The following is an 18,063-nucleotide window of genomic DNA, read 5'->3' on the forward strand; positions in this document are numbered from 1 at the left end:
TTTGTGCAACAAACTATAGAAACAATAGAAAAACATTTCAACATATCAACAAAAACACAAAATATTATATTATATTATATTATATTATATTATATTATATTATATTATATTATATTATATTATATTATATTATATTATATTATATTATATTATATTATATTTTATTTTATTTTATTTTATTATATTAACACCAATGTACAATCTGTCAAACAGGCTGTATTTCCAGTCTTCATAGCTCAGTTTCCATTAAATTTGACATCTGCCCTGAGTTATGTTCAACTTGACCTCAAAATTAACATTCAGAAGGCCATTGAACCTCTACATACACTCAGAGAATTTAGCATGACAATGTCACCTTTGCCAAATATCACTTGAATTTGTTCAACAAAAACATATATCTGCCATGGATTGGCTACCATTGCATGGCAGCCTCTAATTCATAACTTCAAAGAGTACCGCAGCGTTCCATATTCCACTTCATAATCCAGGATGTTATGTTTTGATGTCAATCACACAACCACAGCGCATAATAAATATATTCCTCACGAGGACATGTTGAACTTGAAGCCCTTGGCTCTTGAATGCAGATAGCAGAGGAAGCATCAGGAATGAAAGGAAAGCGCTCCCTCCACTAAAAACATAAGATCAGTCAGACACGGAACGTCTTTCCACAGAGCAATATATACTCAACTCACTGTTTATTAGCTCGATCGTGGAGATAAGAAACATCTGTACAACCGTTCCGTCCATTCATCTTTGGATGAAACTGAGGCAGGAACACCCCACTCTGATTTATGAAAAGGTGTTCTTTTTTTTTTACTTGAATCACCTGTCATCAGATGGAGATTATAAAACCTGCTGATTATATGGACTGGGGCTGCCCAGACTGCCTCAGTGGAGGGAAAATGAACTTTCCAGAAGGATTCCTTCCCAGAATGCTATTTGGCGATGCTGTCTGTACAACACAATATGTAGTGCATCAGTGAGCTAATCCTTCCCAGTTGGTATGAGGCGAATTCAAATGAAGTCTGGAGGTGTTTATCGTCCAAAGCAATGAGACCATTTCTAGTCAATATCACTGGTGCGACATATGGTACATGCATACAATGCCCCTCCCACCCCCAGGGAATTCATATTCAGAAAACTTTTTTTGTTTATAGTTGCAGGCTGCCGTTTCTGTGGCAGTATTATTATAAAATAATTATTACTACACTGATGATATCAGTAATACCATGGTATTGTTTGTTCAGGGATGTCCTGGACTATGCAAATAGATTTTAGAAGCTGGAAATGTTACTTTTAAAATGTATTTCAAATTGACGTTCTCTTTTGAAGTCATGTGTAAAGATTTTAAACCATTCTCCTATATTATCATGGCTGCATGGTGGTTATAGTCCAAGTTTTCTGTCTCCTCTCTGTGTATGTGTGGCCGTTTGTTGGCTCTCGACCCTGCAGGGTGTGTTGGCTGATGAAGGAGGCTCTGACAGGGGTTCTGATGAACTGGGCTGGATGGGGGAGATTGAGAGCACCAGGTGTGGGGGGCCTGTGCACGGCATGCTTGGCACTCTGAGGGGACTCTATGTTTAGATGTTACATTACATTACATGTGCTGTTTTTTCTGGCGCTGCTGCGTTTGTTGAAGGTAAAAACGCTTCCATGCCAGCCTCTAGGCCACCCTCACGCTCTCTCCCTCCAAACCTAATATAGAAAACAGCATAGTTGGTCAGTGTATGTTGTGTTTTAGATGCTGGTGGTCCTCATCATGGGATGCTGATGTGCTTCTGTCTCCACCAGGCTGCTTACCTAGCTTCCTTGGTCAACCAGTTTAAAATAATAAAAATAATAATATACATTTTATACAAAAATGTTAAATTGGCATATTTTATAATCATTGGTAAACACTTTATTTTAAGGACCAATTCTCACTATTAAATAAGCATATTACTATAAGTAATACACTATACGCATATTGGCTGTTTATTAGTACTTAAAAACACATATTAATGCCTTATTCTGCCTGACCATATTTTAGATCTTCTATTCCTGCCCCATACTTTAACTTAACAACTACCTTACTATCTATTAATAAGCAGTTAAAAAAGCAAAAGTCATAATTAATAGTTAGTCTCTAGGGAGAATTGGACCTTAAAATAAAATGAGAATATTTTTGTAATTTAAAATAAAGCTATAATTTAAAATATATGTAATATTTTATCATATAAAAATTTTAATCGATTTTTCATTAAGCTGTTATGTACAGTAAGTGTATATGTATATAAACATTTACAATGGTACAAAAAGTGTTTTTAATTCAAACATAGCTGTTATTTCAAACTTTCGATTCATCAAAAATTCAGAATAAAAATGGATAATGAAAATATTTGCTACAAAAATATTGCACAGCACAACAGTTTTCAACAATAATACAACCCGAATTCCGGAAAAGTTGGGACGTTTTATAAATTTTAATAAAATGAAAACTAAAGGAATTTCAAATCACATGAGCCAATATTTTATTCACAATAGAACATAGATAACGTAGCAAATGTTTAAACTGAGAAATTTTACACTTTTATCCACTTAATTAGCTCATTTAAAATTTAATGCCTGCTACAGGTCTCAAAAAAGTTGGCACGGGGGCAACAAATGGCTAAAAAAGCAAGCAGTTTTGAAAAGATTCAGCTGGGAGAACATCTAGTTAATTGATATCAGGTCTGTAACATGATTAGCTATAAAAGCTTTGTCTTAGAGAATCAGAGTCTCTCAGAAGTAAAGATGGGCAGAGGCTCTCCAATCTGTGAAAGACTGCGTAAAAAAATTGTGGAAAACTTTAAAAACAATGTTCCTCAATGTCAAATTGCAAAGGCTTTGCAAATCTCATCATATACAGTGCATAACATCATCAAAAGATTCAGAGAAACTGGAGAAATCTCTGTGCGTAAGGGACAAGGCCGGAGACCTTTATTGGATGCCCGTGGTCTTCGGGCTCTCAGACGACACTGCATCACTCATCGGCATGATTGTGTCAATGACATTACTAAATGGGCCCAGGAATACTTTCAGAAACCACTGTTGGTAAACACAATCCGCCGTGCCATCAGCAGACGCCAACTAAAGCTCTATCGTGCAAAAAGGAAGCCATATGTGAACATGGTCCAGAAGCGCCATCGTGTCCTGTGGGCCAAGGCTCATTTAAAATGGACTATTTCAAAGTGGAATAGTGTTTTATGGTCAGACGAGTCCAAATTTGACATTCTTGTTGGAAATCACGGACGCCGTGTCCTCCGGGCTAAAGAGGAGGGAGACCTTCCAGCATGTTATCAGCGTTCAGTTCAAAAGCCAGCATCTCTGATGGTATGGGGGTGCATAAGTGCATACGGTATGGGCAGCTTGCATGTTTTGGAAGGCTCTGTGAATGCTGAAAGGTATATAAAGGTTTTAGAGCAACATATGCTTCCCTCCAAACAACATCTATTTCAGGGAAGGCCTTGTTTATTTCAGCAGGACAATGCAAAACCACATACTGCAGCTATAACCAGAGATGGAAAGTAACGAATTACATTTACTCGCGTTACTGTAATTGAGTAGCTTTTTTGTGTACTTCTACTTTTTTAAGTAATTTTTTTAATTTGTAATTTTACTTTTACTTAAGTATATTTTGTTTGAAGTATTGTACTTCGCTACATTTTAAAACACATTAATTACCGAGTAAAAAAAAATCGCTCCCTGGAAGCTACGTCAGTAAATAGTGGGCAGGAGGGCAAACTGGCGCTAAAATCACAAGAAAGATGCAGACGGACAAAACAGGCGTTAGTGGTGGTGCAGACACCGCTGAAAACGAAACCCCCTCATATTCTGAAGTTGAACTCGAAGGTAATGAAGTGAACCCCTGCCCATATTTATACTCTGTCATGTTGTGTATGCTTAGCTTTCCTAGGGAGACCAAACTAGCAGTTTATAAAATCTCGACAAGACATCAACCCTTCGTAAGCATATAGAGGTGAGCTAAATAATTGCGTCATTGCAATGGTGGTTAAAATGAAGCTTTGACATTTTAGCAAGAGGTTTTGCACAAATTAGCCAAAAAGACTGGTGCGGAGTGTGCGATATATATCGTCTGCGATAATATCATAATTGTTGTTTTAATGATGTACGCGCGCATTTAGAGTGTTCTTTCAGCGTGTGATTCAGTGTGTTGAAATGCATTTAGAATGAAATCAATCAAAATCATTTAGAATCAAAATCACACAAAGAATGCTGTATTTTCCTCTAAAAATCATAATCACACACACACACACACACACACACACACATATATATAATATATATATATATATAAATCACGATTAGTGGGGATTTCGTTAAGACTGCAAGACTGTGTATTATGTATTGTGTTAATCAGCTACATGTCGGCTGACTCGATTTTCTTCTCATACATTCCCGTAGCGTCACAGTGCATTTCCCTGTTGAGGCCGAGCGTTTATTGACTTCAATGGGGCTGCTTTGAACAGTTTTTTTCAGTGCTCCGAAGCTAGACGGTCATTGGATAAATGCTGCGATTATGTCCCGCCCACGGACGCTCAGCGTCTCTGGAGGTGAATGAGGAGTGGGCTGGCCCGGACTCCGGGCTTCCGTGTGATGATTGGAGGATCTGTCGATCTCCTTTTGACTGACAGCGGTCTGCGCCATAAGAAGTCGGTGAAGCTGTTTCACGCTCAGTCCCATGATCGCGGATTTCTCAAGTGTATTCGAAAGACAAACTGCGGCAATATTACTTGATATTTGTAAAATGCAGAACCACCACAAAATTAAATTGGTAACTAAGACAGATTGAAAATGTGCGCGCACACACACACACACACACACACACACTATAGCCATCTAGTGGTTAAAGTGATTTATTACAATTTTTAAACTGAATTTCCCAAAAAATGGGCAAAAATTCTACATTAAACCTTATAAAATTATCCATGGTATCCCCATGTATGAAAGTTAGAAATCTGGGTCTTTTATGAAGTGAATTTTACCTGAAATGCTTTTTTCTTTTTTTGTAAAAAAAAAAAGCCTATTTAAATAAATATTTATTTATTTATAGAAATTTAAAAGATTTAAATCCTCCAAAAACTGTACAAAGTTTAGTAAAAACATAAATGAACAGAGTAAAATAATATTTGTAAAAAATTTTAATATTTTACTATTACAAAATTAAATGTTATTGTCTGGGGTCAAAAAGACCCGAGTGTCACTACAAATGAAGACCATCAGAGGGTTATAATGTAGGCCGAAAATGAGCTTCCCCTCTTTGAAAGACCAGCAGCCGCCACTGATTTAGATTTAAATCCTCCATATATATATATATTTTTTTTTTTTTTACAACAGGACAGTAAACTAAGAGACTTGCGTTTTAGACACCATATTGCCTGTTTTTGCTCTATTTCTATAACAAAAATGTATTTCAAACACAGCCACCAAAGCACAGTTTTGCATCTCTGAGCAACATTACAGTGTTTCGTTCCTGAATGAATCAACCGTTTAAATGATTCGGTTCAATCGCAATGACTCACTTATTAACAGTGACTTGCTGACACATACTGGCCATTTTAATTTCACATTTAAAGTATCTTTTGATTTTTTTTTAATAATTAAGTTTTTATAATTTCAAATGAGTATTCAACATTTTATGTCTGGCATATCAAAACATTATTCATGCATTTGTAACTGCAGGTTAAATGCATTCTTGTCCTTCACTAAACAGTTTGTAAATACATCTAAATGCCACGTCCAATGAAGCTTTTGCATTTCCTCTGCATTAAAAGATGAGTTTGTTGATACTGATTTGCCTGAAAACAGCCAAATGTCTTATTATTCTAAATAACTGATTCCTTTAATTAAAAACTACTAGTTTGAGATTAATAGGCCTATCCCAGGGGTGTCAAACTCAGTTCCTGGAGGGCCATAGCCCTGCAGAGTTTAGTTCTAACCCTGCTCCAGCACACATATCATGTAGTTTTCAAATAAGCCTAAATGATTAAATTAGCTGGATCAGGTTTGTTTAACTAGGGTTATATCTAGACAGTGCAGGACTGTGGCCCTCCAGGAACTGAGTTTGACAACCTTGGCCTGTCCCATTTTTGACTCCCTCCCACTGTTAAAATGTAACTAAGTAATTTTTACTCTGAGTAAATTTTAAATGAGCTACTGTTTACTTTTACTTGAGTAGATTTTTAGACTGGTACTTTTACTTGTACTTAAGTAAAATTTCATTAATGTAATGGTACTTTTACTTGAGTAGAATATTTTTGTACTCTTTCCAACTCTGGCTATAACAACAGCATGGCTTCGTCGTAGAAGAGTCCGGGTGCTAACCTGGCCTGCCTGCAGTCCAGATCTTTCACCTATAGAGAACATTTGGCGCATCATTAAACGAAAAATACGTCAAAGACGACCACGAACTCTTCAGCAGCTGGAAATCTATATAAGGCAAGAATGGGACCAAATTCCAACAGCAAAACTCCAGCAACTCATAGCCTCAATGCCCAGACGTCTTCAAACTGTTTTGAAAAGAAAAGGAGATGCTACACCATGGTAAACATGCCCCGTCCCAACTATTTTGAGACCTGTAGCAGAAATCAAAATTGAAATGAGCTCATTTTGTGCATAAAATTGTAAACTTTCTCAGTTTAAACATTTGCTATGTTATCTATGTTCTATTGTGAATAAAATATTGGCTCATGTGATTTGAAAGTCTTTTAGTTTTCATTTTATTAAAATTTAAAAAACGTCCCAACTTTTCCGGAATTCGGGTTGTAATAGGAAATGTTTCTTGTGCATCAAATTACCATATTAGAATGATTTTTAAAAGGATCATGTGACACTAAAGACTGGCATAACAGCTGCTGAAAATTCAGCTTTGCCATCACAGGATAATAATAATTGATTCATTTATATATTTTATTGTTTACTTTTGTTTTATAAATTGGTGTTGGGTGAATCAGAAACTTAGCCTAATTATACAATGCTTCCTTATGAGTAGCAAACTAGTTGTCTTTCCAGGGAAGCCAGACAGTCGCCATACCTTCTTCACCCACTCTTTTCTCTCATCCCGTATGGTCTCACAGCGCAATGCCACCCTGATGATACATGAAAGTCTAACTTTCTGGAAAAACACCCTTAGTAATACTCCCACACAGGACTTTAATAGGACATAAACAAAACGTGTTGTGCTCTGGACTATTTTAAGTCACCCGTAAATCAGTGGGAGAGCATTGTGGACAATTAGCAAGAGCTGCTGATTGAAGCCAGACTTTGTGGCTTGCTAACTGCTGCTCCTCTACTTTTAATTGATTCAACGTTGTCTTGATTGGGTGCAGAGCGGTTTTGCTCAGGGCACTGTAAAACGACCCGGGCGCGCAATGGCCCCTCTGGGAGAGGTCAGATCTCCAGCCTGCTATGGGGGCAGGTTCATGTTTGCTTAGATGTCCGACTCTTACCCTTTCCTTCTCTCTCTCTCTCTCTCTCTCTCTCTCTCTCTCTCTCTCTCTCTCTCTCTCTCTCTCTCTCTTGTGCTGCTGAGCTGTTGCCTGTTTGTTTTTCCTCAACAAATAATTTGTTCTTCTTTGCATTTGTCTGTTCAGTGTATAAATTTCATGATATACACTCGCTAGATGAACGACCCCAGGGTCAGCGCCGTCATTCTATTCCTTCTCTTTTAAATATGGAGGCCTCCCTTCATTAATAATGGGTGAACCATGACCTCTGACTCTAGTCCTGACCTCACATGGTCTTACTGTTGCATTAAAGCCACTAGAGTATATTTGGTGCCAAGCACTCATGTCAATCTAGTTATTTGAGATCTGTAAAGCATCTACTCAATATTCAGTTGCAGCAGTAAAGAGGATCCACTCAGAATAATGAGGTTTTCAATCTAAACAAGTATGTTATTTATAAGTAGTACGTCTGCTTGCACTCGTCCGTGAAGTTCAGAGGGCTGCAGGGTGTCCCATTTGCAACCTTTCGCCATTAATACAGACTTTTCCGGGAATGGGTAAAAATATAGATTTTATCAGTCTCAACACTGATTCTTAAAGGTGGGGTAGGTGATTTCTGATAGCCAATTTTGATATTTCTAATCACAAAAACAAACACGTCTCTACCCCAAAAGGATCTCGTCCTATTTTGATAGCTCCGCCCCGACACATTTGTACGCAACCCAGGCAACGATTATGGCAGAATGTGCTGTGCCAGCTGGCCGAGGGTATGATGTCATCAATAAGTGAAAGCAATGTGTGTTACAATAGTAATACAGGTCGAATGTGTTGTGGTAGTACTGTGTGTTTTAATTAATGTGCATATATGCGTTTTAACGTAAGCCTTCTTTTGTTCCACAGATGTTTTTCCTCTTTTGTTTTTTTATTCGTGATTTCTATCTTTCTGTCGTCGCTCAGCTAATATCCGTCCTGTGCACTGAGCGCTCTCTCGTCCCCATCATGAGTAGACATGCTCCTTACTGCTGATTGGCTACAAGTTTGATTTGGTACTCTGCCCGACTCAGCTTTCTAAAGCGTTTTTGAAATAATACATACCCCACCTTCAAAGGCACAGTTCACCTGAAATCGAAAATTCTGTGATCATTTACTCACCCTCATGTCTTTCCAAACCTGTATGTTTTTTTGTTTTTGTTTTAAGAACAGATAGAACAGATAACTCTTTACTGTTCTGTAGAAGGTTTCGAATGGCATGAGGGTGAGTAAATGATCACAGAATTTAGCGTTTACATTTTTCAACCAGTGTAGCCTGATTCCCCCCAAAATTACTCTTAAGTTAAAAAAGATGAGTTATCCATTTGAATTTTTTTTCATGTAACCAAACTGTTATTACAAAAGAAATTATAACTCAATCTAAATCAATCAAAATCTGAACCAATTTTAATTGAGAGTTTGTGAATACCAGATATGAAGCTCAACTGTTTATATACATTTGTTTGTGTTTGTTTATCAGCCCATATGATTAACCACAGGATATTTATTGTTTGATGAGTGACATATAACATATGGCACTCCACTAATCAGAATGACATGAGAGCAGGATTAACCTGTGTACCGTGAATACTTTCCACATATCATACATGTTAGACAAGTAGCTTTCTCATCCAAGACTGATAGTCCCGTTCTCACTCACTCATTTTCTCTTGCTTTCTTCTATCCACACATCTGTGCTCAAATACCTAGCCTTTTTTCTCTTATCTATTGCTAAATGTCCTTTACCATTGTTTCTGAAATATAGACAAGCCTCCCACAAACACCAATATGTTTTCAATGTAGCAAGCCATATATATTGTCTCTTCAAGAAAATTTGTGTTTTCCATGGGAAACCCGGCTCTTATGTGCATTTTTTTCTCCCCTCCTTCACCTTCATCTGTCTTTTGAGGCGTTTGCCAAGCATGCACAGCTTGAAATCCTGGCAGGCCATTGTTTGTCTGTGATGTTAATGCTTCTGGGCAGACATTCTTTTGGAAGGGGTGAATGAGTGATATCTGAGGCGTTGGGAGATGTACCGTTGCCTCCCCACTGAATGATGGGACAACTGCTCCACGGCTGGCCTGAGAGCTGTAACCTAAGGAGGAGATCCTCCATCTGTGCCACTGTGAAAGGCCTAGAGGGCTCGAGGCTTAGCTGACCTACACCCCTGGGAGTCACGTCAGTCATTGCCTCAAGAGCGCCCTCTATGAGAATTTGTAAGGAGGTGCGCTTAAAGGGATTGTTCACCCCCAAATTACTCACCCTCATGTCATTCCAAACATGTATTAGGCGGCTGCATATATGAAAAAACCCCACCTAACCCTAAAAAAATTCTAACAAAAGGTTTCTCAGCTGTTTTCTGTAGTATTAGGTGTCCTTAATAACATACAAAAAGTTTACCAAAGTTTGACCTCTAGAAAGGTGTAATTTTCAAGATGGTGTCCAAGATGGGCAGGGAGCCCTTCAAATATCACCTTCATTAACTCCTTCATTATTTGACTTAGTCAAGTAATCTTGGTGTCTAACCCAATGTTTTCTGGGTCTGTGAATCCATTGGACTTGTCTAAATTGCACTGACATGATTACATACTTATGGAATACATGATTTTGTGAGAATACTGTAAGGTTTTATCATTGTTTGGGGTGAACCAGAGATGTAAACAATTTAGCCTATGTCATGTAACTCCTACTAAGTACATGTTTTTTGCTAAAACACAGACTTTTCATTCAATGTAAAAGTTATTGCACCCAAAAGTAACTTAAATTGGATTTGTATAACTTTGATCATAAACAACCCTGAATTAGCCCGAACAGAGGCCTGTGTGTGAAACCTCTAAAATGGTCACTCATTTAAATTTTAATAAGGTAATGCATATGGAATGCATCCTCTATAGATGTTTTTGAGTATAAAGGTGGCATTATACTAAACCCAACAAAACTAAATTCACAATTTTCAGTAATTCAGAAGATGGTGGGAGAGAATACTGACATTTGATATTGCTTGACTCATTGTAATGTTGTTGGCAGCACAGTGTATACCATCTTGCTCAAACAAAATTCATCCTTGACTACTTAAAAAAAGAAAAGTTCTTTATTTTTTTGTAATTGAATTCAAAAAAGTAAACTTGTGTATATTCTAGATTCATTGCACACAAACAGAAATATTTCAAGAGTTTTTTGTTTTAATTCTGTTTGTTACAACTTACAGCTTAGGAAAAAATCAGTATCTCAAAAAATTTGAATATTCCATTTTGAGCTTGATTAGTTTTATTAATTATGAGTATAAATACTGGGTACCTCCTAGGCTAGTTCAGAACATGCAACCACAATTATGGGAAAGACTAACGACTTGACAGTTGTCCAGAAGACAATCATCGACCCCCTCCACAAGGAGGGTAAGCCTCAGAAGGTCATTGCTGAAAGGGCTGGCTGTTCACAGAGTGCTGTATCAAAATATATTTATAGAAAGTTGACTGGAAGGAAAAAGTGTGGTAGGAAAAGGTGCATAAGCAGCAGGAATGACCACAGCCTTGGGAAGATTGTCAGGAAAATCAGATTCAAGAACTTGGGAGAACTTCACAAGGAGTGGACTGAAGCAATGCATCAAGAGCCACAACACACAGACGTCTTCAGGAAATGGGCTACAGCTGTCACATTCCTAGAACCAAGCCTCTCCTGAATAAGAAACAACATCAGAAGCACTTTTCTCCTTACCCCAGGAACTGGACTGTTGCTCAGTGGTCCACAGTCCTCTTTTCAGATGAAAGTAAATTTTGCATTTCATTTGGATATCAAGGTCTGGAGGAAGACTGGAGAGGCACAGAATCCAAAGTCCAGTGTGAAGATTCTGAAGTCAGTGATGATTTTAGTGCCTTGACGTCTGCTGGTGTTGGTTCATTTTGTTTTATCAAGTCCAAAATCAATGCAGCCATCTACCAGGAGATTTTGGAGCACTTTATGCTTCCATCTGCTGACAAGCTTAATGGAGATGCTGATTTAATTTTGCAGCAGGAATTTAGCACCTGCCCACAGTGCCAAAACCACTTCCAAGTGGTTTGCTGAGCATGATATTACTGTGCTTGATTGGCCAGCGAACTCACCTGACCTGAACATCACAGAGAATCTATGGGGCATTGTGATTAGGAAGATAAGTAACATCTGAAAAACAATACAGAGGAGCTGAAGACCGCTATCAAAGCAACCTGCAGTGCCACAGACAGTAATTGCAAAAGGAGCCCCAACCAAGTATTGAGTGCATTATTAAACCTACTTTGGAGATCTTGAACATTTCTGTTTTGTAAATATTTTTTTGATTGATCTTTGAGAAGATATTCAAATTTTTTGAGATACTGAAGCTGTAAGTCGTAACCATCAGAACTCAAACAAAAAAACTCTTTAAATATTTCAGTTTGTGTGCAATAAATCTACAATATAAAAAAGTTTGCTTTTTTAAATTAAATTACAAAAAAATAAAGAACTTTTCCATGATATTCTAATTTATTTACATGTACCTGTACTTAAGGGAAATTTTACTTATTTTTCCCATAAATATGCTTGTAGCCAATTGCTTTAATATATAATTGGATTTGTAATCACTTATCTATCATGCAAATATGTTAATTAGAATATTACATGGCCAAAACATGTATCAGGCACCAATATTTCTGGTCTAGGAGGAATACAAAGGAGTAATGGTCATTTTAAGGACCTGGCGGCTGCCATTTTGAAAACGGGGCCTTTCTTGCAGTCAAACTTTGGTAAACTTTTAGTATGAATTTAAGTACATTTGATACTACTGTAAACCACTGAGAAACCTTTTGTTAGAATTTTTTTGGGGTCAAGACATATTTGCAGCTGACTATATGACTTTCTTTCTTCTAAGCACAAAAGAAGATATTCTGAAGAATGTTTTTGTCCATACAATGAAAGTCGATAGGGTCCAATTCAAAATAGTCAACATATATTCTTTTGTGTTCCATAGAAGAGATTTGAAATGTTGGAGCAGTTGTCATTTTGGTGAGTTCTCCCATTAATAACAATCATGCTGTTTTGTCCAGAGGCTTGTCTATGTCAGCTTGAAATTTTTGCCCATTTCTTCCATTCTTTGGAAAATCAGTGCTAGCTCCTCAGAGTTCTTTTAATTTAATTGGCTTCTGTTGGAAATTCTTGAGTGAAGAGACTCCTTCATTTTTCATTCCATTGTTAAGTCTGAGGAGTCTGACCTTGGGATGAACCAAGTTTAATCATGAACTCCATGAGCCCATTGCCTCCCGGTGTCCTGCCTTTCTTTAGACTCTGGTCTGCCCCGGTCATCACCCATAACCCTCTGTTTGAACACGTAGAGAAAGAGCGATGGAGTGAATCGACTGAATAGGAGGATTATCGTTATGGGAGGTTTTTGTTGTAGGACTTGTTCTGATGCAGCAGTGTGCCATGTTTGTGTTAGTAGCCTAGATAGAAATAGCTAATGAGCTTCTTTTTTAATCCAAATGATGAATTGGCACAGCATTGTGTGGTTTATTGACCAGCTGGCCATCGCTCTTCAAACGCATGAAAGAAAGCCCAACATTGATGAGCTGTTTGTCTGTTATTGGGTTTAATGGGGTTAAATCTCTTTATAACCCACTGGAGCTCATCTGATACACATTGAAAATGAATTGCTGAGGTGGCATTTGATTTAGGGGCCATGTAAGAATATTATAAAGTGACACAATGTATCTCAATCCTCTCACTTATTGATTTTTCTGACACGGACATAGAAAAGCACTCTGTTGCCTTTAGGTGTTGTTGTCCAGAGAGCTAATATGTCGTTGTCTGGTCCTCTACCTTTGTGACCCAAGGGAAATAGTTATTTAGTATCCTCTAGCAAAGATATTTCACATGATAGACAGGTGAAAGGGCATTAGCCTGGACTCAAACCACATTTCACAGTGTACTTATGTGTCTGGCAGGTGCTTTTATCCAAAGTAACTTGCATTGCATTGAAGATTTACTTTTTTTATCAGTTCACGCATTCCCGTGAAAGGAACCTATGACCTTTACTTTGATAGAGCCGTGACTCTATTCTGTGACTAGTTTAGGGCTTAGTTTAAGATGATGAATGAAAAAAGGTTAACGCTATACAGTTAAGGGCCTAATTGTTAACAATAGTTAATGCATTAGGTATCATTAACTAACAATAAATAATAATGTTACAGCAGATAATGTTGAATTATAAATATGCTGTTTATGTTGTTACTTGTCAAATCATGTTTGTTCATGATACTTTAAATAATATAAAATTACACTGCAGTTCAAATGTTTGGGAAATTACAGCAAGGATGCATTTAATTGGTTAAAAACTACATTAGTAATGTTACAAAATATTATAAAGGTTTTTTTTTTTTTTTAACTGTTCTTTTGAGCTTTCTGGTGTCTATTCATTAAAGAATCCTGCAAAAAATGTATCATTTTTAAAAAAAAATATTAAGCAGGACAAATGTTTTCAACTCTGATAAAAATAAGTAATGTCTTAAGCACCAAATATGCATATTATTCAAGGATCATGTGACATTGAAGACTAGAGGACTGGCCGCTGAAAATTCAAATTTGCCACCACAGGAATAAATGACATTTTATAGTTCTCCAAAAATAGAAAATAGTTATTTTCGTAAGGGACTTTTGTCCAAAACAATAAATGTCATAACTCTCAAATGGTCATGCATACCCTGAAACGTTGAATATTTGCTAGTATATGTCAAATTAAAATGAACGTATATTAATAAATGCTACTTTATTAACCTTCTTTAAATGTGTGTTTCTTGTTTTGTAATGTTTCCATGATACTATGCTCTGGACACCAGTTTTGGGAAACTCTATAACCCTGTTGATTTTTGTCAGCACTAGACTGAATCATTCCAATTTAAAAGATGACAGGGAACACAGGAAGCCAATAAATTTAATCAGGAAATAGCTTTGTTTTTGCCAGCACCCAATGACAAAGTAAAAAGACATGTTTGCATGTTACACACTTTCAAATGGCAGATTTTGAGCTGGAAACATTTGGACTGCGCGATTGCTCAGGATGTAAGTTTTTCACAGCTGAGACTTTGCTTTCCATTCAAATAATGTCGCTCCCAAGAGTAGTAAATAATAGTTGTTCAAAATAGCCCTAAAGTGTTTGCAGATTTTGAGCAGCATCTATACACATCCACACACACTGCCAAACATGCATACACACACATACACCCGCACTCAGACCATTGCCAAGCCGGCCAAACCTACAGGGAAACTAAGTATTCCAGCAGTGCATTTGAAATCCACATAATGATAATCTGATAGGTCTTGAGCTCCATCTGCTCTGAATAGTCTTTTATTGTCTGTAATGAGTGGAAATCTTTGTGTCAGCGTGCCCAGCTGTGCTTCTGTCCACAGCAGGATCACAACGCTTACCTCACATTAGCCTGGAAGCTCATCTGGCTTTCCCTAGGGTTCCTACTGGGTGTCCACTAGGTTACACCCTAAAAGTTCCCACCGAATCATGAGCATCCTTCTTGTATAAGTCGAGTCATGTTTGCTCAGTTTTGGTGTATATAATATTTTTTGCTGCGACTCTAAACATAGCTGACCTGAGCATTTCCATCGTCACTATGGGAGCCTATGTTTTTTAAATCACTTCCTTGTTGAAATGAAGTCGTGCATATTCCATTGACGTTTATATTTTGTTAGATCCTCTGGAGGTCCTCTCGATTTACAACAAACAAGGAATAGTTGGCTGTTTTGGCACGAGAGATGCACATTTTTTCTGCTGAAGCATTCCTCGGAGTGCCATATTTCAAGCTGTCATCTCTCGTCCATGAAAAAGTCATTCTTTCAGGCGTATTTAAAGCATCCACGTCAACGACAGGATTATTAATTTTCCTTGTGATCCTCAGTGAGCCCTAGCGGACCCAGATTGGATGATTTACGTGCTTTCACATTTGCGGTAATTGCTCTCAAATAAGTGGCTTCCTCCAGAAGTGGCCTTTCTGAAGTAGGGGCTTGATGGCTCGTAAAACGTACGAATGAGAGTCACTGAATGGCTAATATTTCATATCATATATACTCACTGCGGCCTTTCTTTTCACAACAGGTTCTACCGAGGAGACTACCACATTGACGTATGCATTAATGATTATTTGGACGTATACTGTCCCCACTACATGGATACAGTCCCTGAGGAGAGAATGGAGCGCTACGTCCTCTATATGGTCAACTACGATGGCTACAGCTCTTGTGACCACACGGCGAAAGGTTTCAAACGTTGGGAGTGCAACCGACCTAACTCACCCAACGGGCCGCTGAAGTTCTCCGAGAAGTTTCAGCTTTTCACACCATTCTCACTGGGATTCGAATTTCGGCCAGGCAGAGAATATTACTATATCTGTGAGTATCGTGTTGATTTTTCTTTCTCTTTTTTTGTGTGCAGAAGTGATTTGTATCTCAATGATGTTTTATGGTTTCTGTATCCAAAACCAGACGCTGCGCATGTTAAATAGATTTGTTAGATTGGCTTTCGGTTTATATGTGGAAAAAGCTGCATTGCCTGGAAAAGGATGTTGTATTAGCGTCCTCACGGAGGATAGCGCAACTCAAGTCTTAATGGTATACTTTTTAAGACAAGTATCTGATTACAAGCATTAAGGAAAGGAAGTCATTGCCAAGTATGACTTTGTTTTTCAGGAGTCTTGGCAAACAGGCTACAAGGAAAACATGAAGCTCACATCTTGGTCTTCCTCTAAAGAGTCTTTGTTACGAACTCCTAGTCTCAGCTTTCGTTTGCTCGTGAGAGGGCTCTTAAAAACAAGCATCTAAACCCATGTTTTTACAACTGGAGTCAGATCCCTACAGGGCGGGAGTGGGAAGACAAAATAAGGCACAGGAGTGGTCCGACAGCTCGGACTGCTCAGGGCCGTGATGGGTTCATTTATGCAGGCGCACGCAGGAGAAGTGGAGCGTTTGATTTGGCGGAATCCGACCTGATGATCTGACAGATCTCATGGGCGCATAAAACGATGGACATGTTTTTATGAGATGTGAAAGGAAGGAACTGGAGAATGAGGAGGGGGAAGTGGTAGAAACAGGAGATAAGTACATGGAGAGTGAGAAAAAAGGCAGATAGGAATGCATGGTACATAGCATTTAGGGGTTAGATCCCAGCAGGAGATATGGATGTTTTGCATGAATGCGGGTGTCTATCGGAGACGTTGCCACATAGTAAAATAGACCTTTTTTCCTGAAGGCCTGTGAGTAAGAATAAAAAGATCGGAAACATCTCGACTGAAGTGATGGAGCTGTCAGATACTATAAAGTATTTTACAGTTAATGCGAGTTGGAAAACAAGGATTCATAGCACACGTCTCACTCCTGTGTGACTCTGTCATGATTCAACTGTTACGGGCTCTCTCAAGAGAGAAGGAAGTTTCTCCATTTGTGCGGAATTACGAGTAAAGGGAACAAAATAAACAGCGTGTCAGTCTGATCAAGTTGAAGCATAGTAGTTTAGAGTGATTGCACAATGTTATCAAGAAGATCAGTGGGCTTCAGTAACCTTGATCATATCACTGCGATCAGAAATAGAAAACAGAAGATATTTAAATATATATTGTAATACCAGGCTATTTTAATTAATTAAGAAATAAACTAAATAATTTAATTAATTAATAAAAATACAGTATAAGCGGCAGATTAATATATATGCTGTAGTTTTTCTGTTTTTAATATGTAATAATTTTAAGGGGGAAAAATTGCCATAGAAAGCAGAATATATTTTAATATATTTTAATACCAAGAAATTTGAATAAATGAAGAAAATAATAATATAATAAAATAATAAAAATTAAATAAATATTTATAAATAAAAAAATGCTACATATAACCAGTTAATTCATCTATATGTTTTAGTATTTATTTAACACCTGTTTTTAACAGCTTATAATATATAACTTTCTTGAAAAAAATTGTCATTTTGATTAAAAAGAAATTGTGATTTTTTTTTTAAATGAATGTATGGTGTTTACTGTTACATTTTTACATTATTATTTAAATGTATTTGTACAGTTATTTGTAATTTGGTGTAGTGTATAAAATATAAAATATTTTTATAAATAAAATGTGTTGACTATATATAATATGATATACTATTTAATTGGTAACTTATTTAAAAAAAATTATATTACTATATAAAATAATTTTATAAATAAAATTTGCTGTCTATATGTGTCTTTAAAAGGTTTCTTTTATATGTTCAGTAATATATACTATTTTATTTTCAGTTAATTTCTCTTGTCTGTAAAAACAGTAGTTGCTGTTTTTATATTTAATTAATTAATCATTTAAATTAAATAATTTGATACTGTACATAAAAGAATTCTATACATATATATTTAAAAAAATACATCATATAGCCAGAGGGAAAAAAAATCTTAATTGTTTGTCTATTTATTATTTGAAGCAAGTTTTCCTGAATCATTCTCTTCATTAGTTTGATGTCTGCCTCTCATGATTTGGTTAGACAGAATGTCTTTGT

The 18,063-nt window shown here is 37.0% G+C and overlaps 1 protein-coding gene across 1 annotated transcript in view; it reads left to right on the forward strand.

Annotated features, from left to right (window-relative positions):
* efna5a (ephrin-A5a) overlaps positions 1 to 18,063 on the forward strand; it is a 55,716-nt gene that overhangs the window by 30,218 nt on the left and 7,435 nt on the right. The window contains exon 2 of the mRNA XM_059526263.1: positions 15,628 to 15,920. Coding sequence (XP_059382246.1) covers positions 15,628 to 15,920 — 293 coding nt within the window. The remainder of the gene's footprint in view (positions 1 to 15,627; positions 15,921 to 18,063) is intronic.

The sequence above is a fragment of the Carassius carassius genome, chromosome 36, assembly GCF_963082965.1.
Source record: "Carassius carassius chromosome 36, fCarCar2.1, whole genome shotgun sequence".
NCBI lineage: Eukaryota > Metazoa > Chordata > Actinopteri > Cypriniformes > Cyprinidae > Carassius > Carassius carassius.